The sequence below is a fragment of the Malurus melanocephalus genome, unplaced genomic scaffold, assembly GCF_030028575.1.
Source record: "Malurus melanocephalus ecotype Western Australia unplaced genomic scaffold, MMel_1.1 scaffold_59, whole genome shotgun sequence".
In the NCBI taxonomy this organism is placed as follows: Eukaryota; Metazoa; Chordata; class Aves; order Passeriformes; family Maluridae; genus Malurus; species Malurus melanocephalus.
The window spans coordinates 2,849,814-2,864,662 of NW_026623291.1; the positions used below are offsets into that span (position 1 = coordinate 2,849,814).

At 47.8% G+C, this 14,849-nt stretch overlaps 1 protein-coding gene across 2 annotated transcripts in view; it reads left to right on the forward strand.

The window, feature by feature from the left end:
* The window catches only part of LOC130573586 (peroxidasin homolog), a 43,427-nt gene that overhangs the window by 26,636 nt on the left and 1,942 nt on the right, over window positions 1–14,849 (forward strand). For both annotated transcript variants that reach the window (XM_057366099.1, XM_057366100.1), the window contains 13 exons: window positions 1,433–1,602; window positions 2,057–2,329; window positions 2,485–2,601; window positions 4,619–4,777; window positions 5,931–6,043; window positions 6,508–6,664; window positions 8,180–8,288; window positions 9,034–9,191; window positions 10,417–11,920; window positions 12,372–12,506; window positions 13,084–13,292; window positions 14,250–14,364; window positions 14,644–14,737. In XM_057366099.1, coding sequence (XP_057222082.1) covers window positions 1,433–1,602; window positions 2,057–2,329; window positions 2,485–2,601; window positions 4,619–4,777; window positions 5,931–6,043; window positions 6,508–6,664; window positions 8,180–8,288; window positions 9,034–9,191; window positions 10,417–11,920; window positions 12,372–12,506; window positions 13,084–13,292; window positions 14,250–14,364; window positions 14,644–14,737 — 3,313 coding nt within the window. The remainder of the gene's footprint in view (window positions 1–1,432; window positions 1,603–2,056; window positions 2,330–2,484; window positions 2,602–4,618; window positions 4,778–5,930; window positions 6,044–6,507; window positions 6,665–8,179; window positions 8,289–9,033; window positions 9,192–10,416; window positions 11,921–12,371; window positions 12,507–13,083; window positions 13,293–14,249; window positions 14,365–14,643; window positions 14,738–14,849) is intronic.

Consider the following 14,849-nt stretch of genomic DNA (forward strand, 5'->3'; position numbering starts at 1 on the left):
AAAAAAAAGGAAAAAGAAATGGTTATTCCATGGGTTATATTTACCTTCCTTTTAACTGCATTCTCTGGTGACCACGTAATCCAAGTGGTGTTTTCATCTGCATTTGAAATATTTCATCTGCATTTGTAATGGATTCCAAGAGCTTATAACTTTCCTATAAACATGCTCTGCAGGCTGAAAGCAGTTGTCTTTTGATCAGGAAAAAAATAAAATCAGTGTTTCATGTTGCTCTCAGCCACCATCCTTTCCATTTGTTAACTGCTGAAATGCATCTTACTAAAAGCTGATCGTGCTAGGTATGAGGCTTTTATTTCAAAAGGGAAAAATCTCTGTGCTCCACTGAAGGACAGAATTTGCAAATTAGTRTATAGGTTTTGTGCTAGATGCCAAAGTGTTCTGGGAAATGCTGCACAATAAAATATTCTGTGCTCAGGCAGTTGCCCACAGTGGAAGTGAAGCTGCTTTGCAGCTTTACGAGCTTCTCTGTCTGGTGAAGCCTGAGCAGGGCTCAGTTATTAATAAAAATGATCAATGTGTGCTTCTTCAGCAAACCCCCCACCAGGCAGAGTTTCAGCCCAGAGCMAAAGTTTATGGCTGAGTTAAGTCCCTTTGGAAGGAAGGTTTTGTTAGGGAAAAGCTGGCAGGCTCCCAAAGACAGCATTGTAAGAAGGGTAATGATAATAAATGCTCCACAAACGAGATAGGACTGCACTGAGGAAACACCAGGGGAATTAAAAAAATGCCCAGCAAGTGGATTAGATTGCAGAGTGGGTTCAGCCTTTGTCCTAAGGGGAGAGAGGTCTTTTCTTCCCTTTCAATCATCTGCAGCCATCCAAGATTCCTTCGTGTAGGGACAAACGGGATGCAGCACCGGGACCTTCAGCCACGGGCTGGGATCCAGGAGTCACAGGTCATTGCAGAGAGAAGGAAGATGTTTCACAGCTCTTGGGCTGGATTGGAGTCCAAGCTGTTTTGGGGTCTCTTGGTGACTTTTCAGAGGTTTTTTGCTCCCCTGAGGCCTTTGAGCCTCGAGTTTGAATAGCAGTGGCTGCACACAATACCAGCATGAATCCATTGGTAAATTTGCATTTTATGAGTAAGGAGAACAGGCTTTCCAGGCMAGGATGCCCTGACAATGGCAGTGATGCTGTGACATGGGAACAGAGTGCTCTCCTGATGGGCTGTAAATGTCCTGTGCAATCAGTGGGGAGAGAAAAAGCAGCTCACCCAGGGAGTAAATCGGAGCTGGAGCTGCAGTTCAGTGCTGTGAATCAAAACTCTGATTTCTGCAAATTTCACACAGTCTCAGAATACCTCCAAGAAACACCAACTTACTGCAATGCAAGCAAAGCCCCCAGACCCCCAGCAGCTCGAGGGGGACCCACCAGCCTTTATTCCTTTCAGATTTTGCCTGTTTGTGGCTGTTTTTCAGCAATAAGATYGACATGAAAGACGACAACCGCCTGAACCTGTTGCAAGATGGGACCTTGATGATCCAGAACACCAAGGAGTCGGACAAAGGCGTCTACCAGTGCATGGCCAAGAACATTGCAGGGGAGGTCAAGACACAGGAAGTCGTGCTGCGCTATTTTGGCACCCCATGTAATTGAGCTTTGTGCACCCCTTGATCAGCCACTTCGGGTTGGGGATGGGAGAGGAGCTAAATCAGAGCCAGTCCCAGCTTTGTGTGTGCCAAAATGTTCTTGGTGTGCTGGGGGAGAGAGTGGCTGACAGCCAAGAGAGGCCTGAATTTCAGGGGTTCCCACTGGAGTGGGGAAAGGGGAGCTCTGAGATTTAATGTAATTTGGGACCAGGGAGGGACTTTGAGGTCTGGGATGAATTCTGCAGCTTGGGGTGAAGGGGACACAGGTGTGGGGGTGCTCCAGCACTGAGTGAGGGGGTGTGAGGAGGTGGCAGGAAGACTCTGGGGGCATTGCTCACAGTGAGGATTTGGATGCCAGGGAAGAACCAGGGGACTGCTGGCTGGGTTGCAGAGGAGTCCAWGCAACTCTGGCAGGCAGCAGAGCTGRTTTCTAAAGCTCTCCTTTCCTTCCAGCCAAGCCCACTTTCGTGATCCAGCCGCAGAACACCGAAGTTCTGATTGGGGAAAGTGTCACCCTGGAGTGTGGGGTCTCTGGGCACCCTCACCCTCGCATCAGCTGGACCCTGGGCACGGGCTCTCCGTTGCCACAGGATTCCCGTTTCACCATCACCAGCTCTGGAGGGCTCTTCATTCAGAACGTCACCTTCTCGGACCAGGGGCAGTACAACTGCAACGCCAGCAACTCTGAGGGATCCATCCAGGCCACAGCAAGGATCATAGTGCAAGGTGAGGGGCCCCAGGCTGATCCTGTGACAATTCTATGACTTTTCTGGGACACAGCATTTGGRTGGTTTTAAGTCTTGTGACTGATTCTGCTCCCTTTAACTCCCTGAGTTTGCTGAGTGTGTTTCCTGCTGCTCAGTCACTGCTTTTCCTTCCAGATTCTCCCAGGTTTCTCGTCATTCCCACTGATCAGACAGTGACAGAGGGACAAAGTGTGGATTTCCCCTGCTCTGCTGAGGGTCACCCTCCCCCAGTGATTACCTGGACAAGGGCAGGTACTGCCTCACTTGGCTCGTGGTTTCTCTCTCCCATTGCAGGGGTGGCACAGGACAAATTGTGAACAGAGCAGAGCCAGTCCCACTGGGAGGTAGGGTACAGATCACCAAGGATGGTGTTAAGCACTGAGGAAGGAGCCTCTGAGGTCTCTGTCACAAGGAAGGAGTGTGCTGGTTTTCATCTACATGAAACCCATGGAAAGCCTCAAACTTCTTCCTGCAGTGGCTTCCCAGCTCCTCTGGAAAGGCGGGGTCTGGACACTCCAGGTCAGTGGATGCCAATCACAGAAATGTTGGAGCTGGAAAAGACCCCTAAGATCATCAATTCCAATCTTYAACCCAACACTGCCATGTTCACCACCACCATGTTCCTAAATGCCAGATCTGCACAATTTTTATAACACTTTTAGGATGATGGTTCCACCACCTCTCTTGGCAGTACCACAATGTGCCATTTGTCATTGTCCTCGATGTGCTGCCCTCAGAGAGCACAGAAGGTCACCATTCACTGACACACCTCAGAGTTTTCTCTTAGCTTAGGAAAAAAGGATTTTGGGACAACAGGTGGTGGTAAACTTTTAAAGTCTCAAATAATTGTTAGCGCTGGCTCCAGTCAGCTGATCTCATCCAACGTTTTCTGGGAGAGAAGCCAATCATGCTTGGCCCAGAGGTCCTCCAACTTTTCCTTATGCTTCACAGGCCGTAATTAATGGTTTAGTGCTGTGGAGAGTTTGTGGGTATTGTGTTCCAGCTTCCACAGCAATGRCCCTGACGCGGAGTTAAGAAGGACCAGCTGAAATTCTGCTCTGCCAGCATGTTCTCCATCTCCTTTAACCTGTTTTCCTCCACTTTCCAGAAAGTATATTTTAGACACTTGGGAAGGAGCACAGTGACAAGAAGAAAGGATTATAGCTGCTTTGCAACCAGGTTTGCACTCAGCAATTCAAAAATCTAAAATCAGCCTGGCTTTACAATGTTTTCACATGCCAAAAGCTAAACAAGAGAAGAGATGGAGCACTGATCATCTCAAAGCCACTTTTGACAGTGTGGGGGGATTTGGGCTGAATAAATAGAGGATGAATAAATGGAGGAAAATGAAGTATATAAAAAAGAAGTTGCTAAACTGTTAAGTTTCGATAATTTTATTTGGATTTTTTATAGCAGTTTAGTTTTCAGCTTTTCTCCTGAAACAGAGAAAATATTGAAACAACAACAAGTTTCCAAAGCAAAGAACATCAGACCAACAAATTCAGAAAGGCAATGCCAAATATTCCCATWTATTTGATGAAATAGCCACCTTGGATAATTGAACAAAGGTCAATAAATCTGCAGGCTACAATAAGAAAATACTGTGGAGGAAAGAAAAAGGGTTCCAGCTCTTTGCAGCTGATCAGATAACTCAGTGTGCTAAAGATGGTGTTTCAGGGCAGTTGATGTTGGGAAGGAAATGAAATGTGCAACTCACAMAGACCCCTCCAGTGATGGTGATGCCTTCAAAATCTAGAAACAAAACAACAYGATTTTGAGACAATATTAATATAGGAAGTAATATAAAAGCAGGTCTTTAATTGAAGGCCTCCAGGGGCAAATATGGCAAAATGCACAGTGGAAATGCATTGAAAATGCACATGTGTCGAAGCACATGTGACACAGGGCAGTACAGTTTTAAAAGTTCAGCAAATTAGCATAACTGACAAGAAACACAGGTAGTGAATTAATTCCCTCTCTTTGTTCAACCCCTCTGCAGCCCCCTCCCTGCTAGTTATGTCTAAATCATGAGAAAGTGTCTTGSGAAGGTGTCGTGTCCTTGATTCCCATAAGAAGAAAGATTAGCAGTGTCCCTCAGGAATTTTTTTGTCCAGTAGGAAAAGTGCTGGAGTTAGGAAACGCTATAACTACACAACAACAGTCTACACAGCCGCGAATAGACGCGAAGGATATACAAAAGCAAAAAATCATTTTGGCATCCATGGGATGAGGAATATCCATGGAATTAAGGAGCCTGTCTCTCTCCCAGGTGGGCCTTTGCCGAGTGACCGGCGGCACAGYGTCCTGTCCACGGGCACCCTGCGGCTGGCGCGGGTGGCCCTGCACGACCACGGGCAGTACGAGTGCCACGCCATCAGCGCCATCGGGGTCAGCACCCGCCCCGTGCAGCTCTCGGTCACCCCGCGAGGTGAGCTGGGCACCACGGGTGTGGAGGTGGGGATGGTAATTCGGTGTTGTGGTGAATAACCGGGCRGGGAGGTGCTCCCTTCACTGTGGGGTGGGGGTTTGCTCTTCCCTGGGAGCAGATATCCAGCCTGGAGAGCTCCATCAGCTGGTGGGAAACGTTGGAGAGCATTCCAGAGCGCCAAGGTTTGTAAATTGGAATAAGCTGCTGCAGTTTGGGAGATGTCCTTGAGAAAATTGTTTTGCTTAACTGATAACTGCACAATTTGCAAAAAAATTGTATTAATTAAATAATTACTATTTTTTTTTCTGTTTTAAAATTTTGTTTTTCCTACAGAATTAATTGTAAAATTCTTTTTTCCAACAAAATTCTCTGCTAAATAAAATGTTTCCTTCTAGCAAACATGTAACTCTGGCTCTAGATGCATTTGTCTTAAACGTTACCTGCCAGGTCATAGGTTCAATCTAAATTTAGGTATTCTAAGATCAAGACGGTAAAACATAAGTCACACAGGGATGCTTTTGCTTAATTAAAGCTTAATTTCTTTTTTTTTCCTTAATTTTTAAAAGCTTTTGCCTAATTTTCTCTTTTTTTTCTTTTTATATAAATATTTTTTCTAAATAAACTTCCCTGCTTGTTCACAAATGGCAGGGTTTTACAAATGGAAGACTGGAGGGAAGGAAACTTCCTAAAAGCATGAAATTAGCGAAGTTTGAAGCACAGAATTCACAGAATATTTTAAGACCAGCAAGATCAATATAATTACTTAATCTGGCCTGAATAACACTTTGAGAGAACCTTATCTGATAATTCCTTGAACAAATCATGATCCCTGTTTCAGCTGGAGCATCTTTTCTAGAAAGCCTTTGAATTAAGGATTTTAAATGATGCAGCACATTCCTGTGTGATTGCCCCAAGTAGAGATGCAGAAGAGCAGAAAATAATGAACATAAATTACATAAATTACATAAATTAATGAACAGAGAGCTTGGTAACGAGACAGAGAGCATGGGCTGAGCTGCTGCCCCTCTGCAGAGCCCTTGCAAGAGCAGCAGCTCTGCTTTGCCCATGCGGAGACGATTTCTTACTCACAGTTTTCTCAATTTTCCTTGATGCATTTTTTACCCCAGTGACCCTTTTCCCCCGTGTYGCACAGTGATCCCGGTGTTCCTGCAGCCCCCCCAGGACCTGGTGGCAGAGACAGGCCAGGACGTTGCCATTTCCTGCGCTGCCCAGGGAGACCCTCGGCCCACCATCACCTGGGTCAAGGTACGTGAGGATTTCACATCACTGGGGAGAGGGTCGGCTCCTCTGGGAGAGAATAAAACCACTCTGTCCTTCAACACCTCTCCCAGCTTCATTAGTCACAGCAGTTTGTGTGGGGTGAACACTGACATTTTTTTGCTGATTTGGGGACATTTAGACTTAATTTTGTGCTGTGAAGTTTCTGTGAGAGCATCAGAGCCCCATCTGTGTGGGGTGTCTGTGCCCTGTGGGGTGTTTTTGGTCTGCACCAGGGGAAGGAGCTGAGCAGGGCCCTCCTCACCCTGGCTCCTGTCAGGAACAGGTGTCCTTGGAGTTCTTTCTGGTTTCTCTGGAAGAGCAATGCTAACATCTGGTGGCCACATTTGTTCATCACATCCCTCCCTGGGTTTGCTGAGCAGGCTGAAGGCTGGGCTGGTGGGGAGCTTTCCATGCTCTGACAGCTCTTCTGTCCTTTGMTGGCGCAACAGGAGGGCATCCAGATCACCGAGAGTGGCAAATTCCACATCAGCCAGGACGGGACCCTCTCCATCCAGGACCTGGGTGTGGCTGACCAGGGCAGATACGAGTGCATAGCACGGAACCCKTTTGGCTTCACCTCSAGCGCCATGCAGCTCACCATCACCGGTACCGTATCCCCGTGCAGCCCCCGAGCCTCCYCTGGCTCCTGTGCTGACAGCTACCCTGTGCCCAGATTAATTATGGAAGAAATGATTTCTTCAGCTTCTTTGCAGACAGGTSCCTTGGATCGGAATCCCTCGGTTGGGAAAGCCCACGCACCTCCCAGCTGCCCCTCGCTGTTTGCTCAGCTGAGCTGAAGGTGTTGTCTTAAACCTCCTCCTGCAAGCCCAGCTGTCAGTGTCCATGTAGTTATTGCCTCTGCTGGGAGGGAGAAACTTATTAAAATGTGCCAACACGCTCACAAATCATCACAAAACCTCATGTGCCGGGGGAGGGAGGAGCAGAGCAACACTGTCTGTGAAAATACGGGGGTTTAAATGTCTGCTCAGACATGGAATCACAGAACCACAGGTTCAAAAAGGTTGGAAAAGGCCTCCAAYATCATCAAGTCCAACCTTAGACCAAATATCACTACTGGGTATGGGAAATAGGTCTCTGGTTTTCGAGCTGCTGATCCTTGTTTTAGGGAAGCTGTAATGAGTGAGGAGGAGCTGCTCTGCTCTGCTGGTCAAACCATAGGTCAGGAGTGGAAATTGTACCTCTTAGAGGGTAAGGAAAGCTGGCAAAGGAAAAAAAAAAATAAAGGCAAGCAAAAAAGTTTAAAATATAAGTAAAGAGCTGTTCCAGCAATAGCCAGAGTGAATAGTGAGTCACTCGTCAGATTAATTTAGTAACGTTTTCCATACAGGAGTTGTAAGCACAGARCTGAAAATGGTCTGAAATGCCTTTGTTGTTTGAAATTATTCCTGAAATAATTTCTGTGGTTTGTTCTTGATTGGTGCCTCATTTACCAGCTGACTGTAGCATACACCAGTGGCCACCTGGGAACTGGTTTGTTCAGCTCTGACAAAGGCCCTGGCTTAAAAAATGCATCCTGTAGTAATTTTAAAGAAGTGATGCCTTTMCTTCTGAAGTTATTCCAACAACAGCTTTGGGGTTTTTCTAATTTAAAATTATGTAACGGAAATGTTAACACTAACTTTTCACTATTTGTTATCATAAATATCTATTAATTATCAATCATTAATAAGTAAAATGTTCCACAAGCAGAAAACTAATGCACGAGCAATACATTTGAATTAATTTCATGGCTTTCAGAAGTACCTTTGTGGGAAGTAGGTATATTATTTTGGATTAACCCCCTGTGATTTTACATTTTCTTCTTGCAGTTTAACCACTAACCAAAACAGGCAAATTTTTGCAAAGATGTGCAGGAGAAAACTCTGAATATGCACCCACAGACATCTGAAAAAGTCACCTTCTTTTTCAGGCAGTTTACATTCTTCAGAATACTTGTGTTAATTAATTTGTGGTGTTGGTATTACAAACGCAAATGCGATTTGTTCTGCAGTGAGGCCGCTCTGGGGCTGGTGCTGGTGCACAGATTTTCTTGAGCTGGGAAGGCTCATCAATAACRAAGTAAATTGAGGGTGTTTTGTCTTTTCTTTCTGCTTTGGGAAGCCACAAACGTGGGGCGGAGCGGGGACACGTTTGTGGCCACGTCGCTGCGCGAGGCCATCAGCAGCGTGGACCACGCCATCAACTCCACACGCACCGAGCTCTTCAGCAAGTAAGTGTGGGAAGTGCCTCGAGCTGGGGCCTGAAGCAGAAAAGTGATAAAAACCCACGAGAAACGAAGCTTTCTCGAAGCTCCTTTTATCACTGACAACCCGCAAATGAAAGCTGCGGGGTTGTTTCGAGWGTTGGAGGTTGAAGCTGCGCCATGTAGGATGTGATAGAGCTTCCCAACAGRCGTTTGGGATTCTGGAAAAATGAGATACGTGAACATCATCTCTTATGTGGCTTCTATCTGCATTTTGTCAGCTGGGGTTGGTTTTGGAGATAGTGGAGAGGAAAGGAAATAATCAGGATAGTCATTTTGTGGATGTGACTGGCGTTGTGGATGGTGAACAGAAATAATAATATAAAAATTCCAACCATTTTCTCAGTATAAAATAAATTCTCAAGTGAATATTACTCCCTTCTCTTCTACCCCAATGTATGTTTTTATTGGAAGGAGGGAACGTTTGTATTAAGCCTGAAACCCTCTGGGTTTCAGCTGTTGAAAAGTGAAAAAATAAATCTCTATCGCAGAAAAAACCCAGAGATACTGAGGGAATWAAATATGTGCATTTTCCTGGGGAAAAATATCCTTTCTTTAATCATCTGCAATGTGCCGGCAAGCCACGTTGGCCCTATGCACTAATTTGGGGGCCAAGCACCAAGCCTGACTCTGGCTGCCTGTASGGTCTCATTGCCCTGAGCAGATTTGATTAATTTTAATGACCCTGATCACTTTTATTTCCTGAAAATAGGCGCCCCAAGACACCCAATGACCTCCTGGCCCTGTTCCGCTACCCAAGGGACCCCTACACCATTGAGACAGCCAGGGCAGGGGAGATCTTTGAAAGAACCCTGCAGCTGATTCAGGAACACGTGCAGCAAGGGCTGATCGTGGACATGAATGTCACAGGTAGGAGAGATTTCATTTCCCTTCCTAATTTTRTGTGGTAGATGAAATGAAAATAATAATGTGTAGACATCCAGGAAGTTTAAAAGTGCAGTGGTCAAAAATCCAGATAAATGTTGGGTATATCAAGGACCATGTTGTCTGGGTTGCAACTCTTTCTGTATCTCATGGTTGTCCTAACAGCTGGAGGGGTGGCCTTGTGTTCACTGAACCAGTTTGATTCTCAGGAAATCGTTTTAGCTCTCTGTTTTGGTAAATGTTTCTCAGATGGCTATAAAAGCCCTAGTCCTTAAAAAATATTAACCGTCTAAATGATAAATGAGCACCTTTGTGGGTCTGAAGTTGAGACCCTCAACAATATGGTCTGAGATGTTTCCTGCCCTCCAAATGGCAACGGGAAAAATGCTGTGAACATTAGGGTTACAAAGGAAGGAGGAATTATCCCTCCTCTGTCTCTACTACTTCTACTACAAACTCAGGTGAGTCCCAGCAGCTCAGGTTCCTTTTACTGAGGCAGGATAGCAAACGAAAAAGCAATGCAATGCCAAAAATACCTGATGAGGTCCCAGCATCCAGCAGCTGGACCCCAAAACTTGCTCACTGATGCACAGCAAACATTCACATTTGCTGCATGCTTCTCCCCATACGTGTGAATCATCATGGAGCAGGTATGTGTGTTTGGGGCCTGTAAATGTTTTTTCCTGCCTGGATATATTCCAGGGTGCAAGGAGTCTCTCTCCAGGCRGCAGGTCTGGTCTGGGCTGGTTGGACTGCCAGCCTCTCCTGCTCATTGCCCTGTCAGCATCCACACAATGCAGCATCATTCAGCGCTTTCACATGGCGCAGCAGCGCCCTGGCAGTCACCCACGGCTTCCTGCTGCTCGTCACGTAGAGCTTGGGTGGGTGACRGAGCTCGTGGTGGCAGCAGTAACCCAGAGAGCCATGAAATAAACCKAGAATAGGGACCCAGACCACCCCCATGCTTGGTTCCGCCAGGCACAACATTTCTGGTTTCCCCCTCTGTGCAGTTTGCACTMAACTCTTTCTCCCTTCTTTTTTCCTTTGTTGACCTGATGCATTCCTGTGCTTCCTGTGCTTCCCATAAATTCCACAGCAATGGCACGCTCAGAGACCCATCCTTCCCATGCCCATCCTGACAGGGATTTTCACCCAGAGCCTGGAGGTGGCAGGGGATGCCTGACCCGCTGCTTTGCCCTTCCCTCTGCAGGCTATCGCTACAATGACCTGGTGTCCCCTCACTACCTGACCATGATCGCCAACCTGTCGGGCTGCTCCGCGCACCGCCGCACGCCCAACTGCTCCGACATCTGCTTCCACCAGAAGTACAGGACCCACGAYGGCTCGTGCAACAACCTCCAGCACCCCATGTGGGGTGCGTCCCTCACAGCCTTCCAGAGGCTCCTCAAACCCGCCTACCAGAAYGGATTTAACCTCCCCCGAGGGTTTTCCTTGGCAGAGGACGGCAGGGATCTGCCCCTTCCTCTACCTCGCCTCGTCTCCACCGCCATGATCGGCACRGAGACCATCACCCCCGACGACCAGTTCACGCACATGCTCATGCAGTGGGGCCAGTTCCTGGACCACGACATGGACCAGACGGTGGCAGCCATCAGCATGTCCCGTTTCTCAGACGGGGCCCCTTGCAGCGAGGTGTGCAGCAACGACCCTCCCTGCTTCTCCATCGCGGTGCCCGCCAACGACCCCCGCGTGCRCAACGGGCGCTGCATGTTCTTCGTGCGCTCCAGCCCCGTGTGCGGCAGYGGGATGACCTCCCTGCTGATGAACTCCGTCTACGCCAGGGAGCAGATCAACCACCTGACGTCCTACATCGACGCCTCCAACGTTTACGGCAGCACGGAGCAGGAATCGCGGGAGCTGCGCGATCTGAGCGGCCGGAAGGGGCTGCTGAAGAGAGGGCGAGTCGTGCCCAGCTCGGGGAAGCATCTCCTTCCCTTCGCCGTGGGGCCACCCACMGAGTGCATGAGGGACGAGAGCGAGAGCCCCGTGCCGTGTTTCCTGGCGGGAGATCACCGTGCCAACGAGCAGCTGGGGCTCACGGCCATGCACACGCTGTGGTTCAGGGAGCACAACCGCGTGGCCACTGAGCTGGGCGCCCTCAACCCGCACTGGGACGGGGATCTGCTGTACCACGAGGCGCGCAAGATCGTGGGTGCTCAAATGCAGCACATCACCTACGCCCATTGGCTGCCCAAGGTGCTCGGGGAGGCGGGGATGAAGATGYTGGGTGAGTACAAAGGCTACAACCCCAACGTCAACGCGGGGATTCTCAACGCCTTCGCCACGGCCGCTTTCCGCTTTGGGCACACCTTGATCAACCCCATCCTGTACCGGCTGAACGAGACCTTCCAGCCCATCCGACAAGGCCACATCCCCCTGCACAAGGCCTTCTTCTCCCCTTTCAGGATCATTCAGGAAGGGGGGATCGACCCCCTCCTCCGTGGGCTGTTTGGGGTTCCTGGAAAAATGCGGGTGCCCTCTGAGCTCCTCAACATGGAGCTGACGGAGAAACTCTTCTCCATGGCACACTCTGTGTCACTGGACTTGGCTGCTATCAACATCCAGAGAGGGCGAGACCACGGMATCCCACCCTACAACGACTTCAGGGTCTTCTGCAACCTCTCCTCTGCCCAGGAGTTCGAGGACCTTCGGAATGAGATAAAGAACTTGGAGATCAGAGAAAAGCTCAGGAGGTACTGTAGGATTTGGAAGCATCAAAATTACYGGAGAGCAGTCAGTGAAAAGTTCCTGTTCCTTCCATGGAATAACCTTCCCTGATATGGCCCCGCACAGATGTTAGGATAGGRTAATAGATGTGGTTTAACAATGGGGTGAGACAAATGAGGTCTCTCCAAGTGATCGGTCTGGTTCTGGGTGGAATGTTGTCAGGCACTGCTGTGGTGCAGTTTGGGAGCAGATTGAGCCTTGGAGCWATTTTCCAGTCAGACTAAACTGCGTCCTATCTGCCCTAGCTGCCTCTTCCAAGGCAGGTCTTTATCCCATTGTCTTTTAGATAAAACCATTATAAATATTGTCCAGTTGAGCTCCTGACATACAAATCTCTATGCTGGTATCAGATTCATATTATCTCCACTCTTTGACAGCCTTTTAACACTTCTTAAAAAAATTCTTGTTATCCTGCAGTTTATATGGAACTACCAAAAATATTGACCTGTTTCCAGCMCTGATGGTGGAGGATCTTGTCCCTGGAACCAGAGTGGGACCAACACTGATGTGCCTGTTAACRACTCAGTTCAGAAGGCTGAGGGATGGAGACAGGTATTACCATTGGAGTCATCCCAAATCCTTTTGTATTCTGTTTGGGAGGTTTTTCTCCTTATAGAGAGAAGCAGAATCTGTAATTTTTTATTATTTATTGCCTTATGATATGAGGAACAGTGTTCTCTGTCCAGTGTATTTGCAAAAGCAYTTGTCACAGTTACTGTCAAGGTGTCCTTTCTTGATTTAAAGTTTCGTATTTCACTGCAGAGCACTGGAAATCATCGAGGATGTCCCCARTATCTCATGAAAGCATTAGCAAATGTCCACAGGAGCTCCTTTCTGATCCCTGTTTGCCACTTGTGTGATAAAAACACATCTTTGCTGGTGTTGTACTAACGAGCACGGCAGGTTGTGGGTTCAGAAAAAGCCATCTGTGTTTGTAGCCATTTGACACCAGAGCAGACGCTCATTTTGAGGGGTGTGGGCGCTGCCACTCAGATGTCAGAGAGCTCTTCTTCCTCTCCCAGCCTCACTCACTCACTCACTCACTCACTCACTCACTCACTCACTCACTCCCTCTCTCACTCACTCTTTCCTCACTCCTGAGTCATGCTGTGATTACACCCCGCTGCAGATTTTGGTATGAGAACCCCGGAGTGTTCACGCCGGCGCAGCTGACTCAGATCAGACAGGCGTCCCTGGCTCGTGTCATCTGTGACAACAGTGACCACATCCAGCAGCTGCAGCGAGATGTGTTCCGGGTGGCATCGTACCTGCAGGGCATGGTCAGCTGTGAGGACATCCCTGCCGTGGACCTCCGCCTGTGGCAGGACTGCTGTGAGGGTGAGGAGGGGATGCTCTGCCACTGACTGATGTGGGGACCACTCTGGGTGGCATTTGTCACACGCCAGCAGCTTTTGTGAAGTTGTAGCTGATTTCATGGCTCACCACGAGAAGCTTGTGTCAGCAAATGGGTGCAAAGGAGCAGAATTTAGGATAGAATAGGAATAGAATAGGAATAGAATAGAAATAGAATAGAATAGAATAGAAATAGAATAGAATAGAAATAGAATAGAATAGAAATAGAATAGAAATAGAATAGAAATAGAATGGAATAGAATAGAAATAGACTGGAATGGAATGGAATGGAATGGAATGGAATAGAATAGAATAGAATAGAATAGAATAGAATAGAATAGAATAGAATAGAATAGAATAGAATAGAATAGAATAGAATAGAATAGAATATTCCAGTTCCAAAGGACCTGCAGCAATCATCCTCTCCAACCGCCTGGCCAATTTGGGGCTGATCAAAACTTAGAGCAAATTATTAATTATGGCTTAATTGTGTCTTAATTATTATTATATCCAAATGCTACTTAAACCCTGAGAGGTTTAAGACATTGGGCAGGTCTCTAGGAAGCCTGTTATCTTCATTTAATCTGTCTGAAAGTCCTCCTCACTGAGATCTCTGGCTGGGGGAGAGACTGGAACAGGACATGATGCTCACCACATGTCACTTCACAGGTTCCTTTGTGAGCCTCAATCTCTGCCATCAAACCACAGATCCTGCCATAGTCCCTTTGTGCTGTATTTCAGGGGCAGATGTCCACCTGAGACATGGGAATCCATGAGTTTTCCACACCCTGTTCCACCCCTTTGTTGYCTCCTTCCCTCTGGCACAAGAGATGTGTCCAGGGTGGATGGTGCAGGAGGGCAGTGCTGCCTTGTGCTGCTGCAATTCACACAGCCCTGCTTTAAACACCAGAGCTCACTGCAGACTTTTCCTTCCTTCCCAAGACTGTCGGACACGGGGACAGTTCAGGGCTCTTTCCCAGCGGTTCCGAAGCAAGAGGTCTCCTGGCTTCAGTTACCCAGAGGAAAACCCTGCCAAGCACAAGCCTGCCCTGCCCAGGTGTAGTATCACCCCTTCTACCTCCATTTTGTGAAACAGTAGTTTTTAATAGCTCAGTCTTCAGGCCTCTGAAACTGGAGCTCTGCAGAGCTCTGGGGTCAAGTGTGGATCAGTAGAGAGATGCTGAGCTTGGCCAGTCCTCCAAACCATCAGTGCAGAGCCCAACTCTCACCTGTTTGATGCTCTCTTGGAGGCTGATGTTGRAGAAGGCAAAATGATTCCCTCACACAGGAAGCTGCTGTTTGCATAATTCCTTTCACTTTTTATTCCTGACCCCAGAAACGAGATGCCTTCCTCAAGCCCTTCCTCCAGAGAGAATCTTGAGTCCCTTGTGGCTGAACTGGAGAAGACAGTCACTTCCCTACGGAAACAGGTAAAACTYGGGCTCCCAAAGTTTGTCTTTCATGGAGTCATGAACCTCAGTGAAGAAAACTTGAGCCAGCATTTTCTTCTTTGGGTCAGGTTAAGGATTCCCTGTGCAGTGA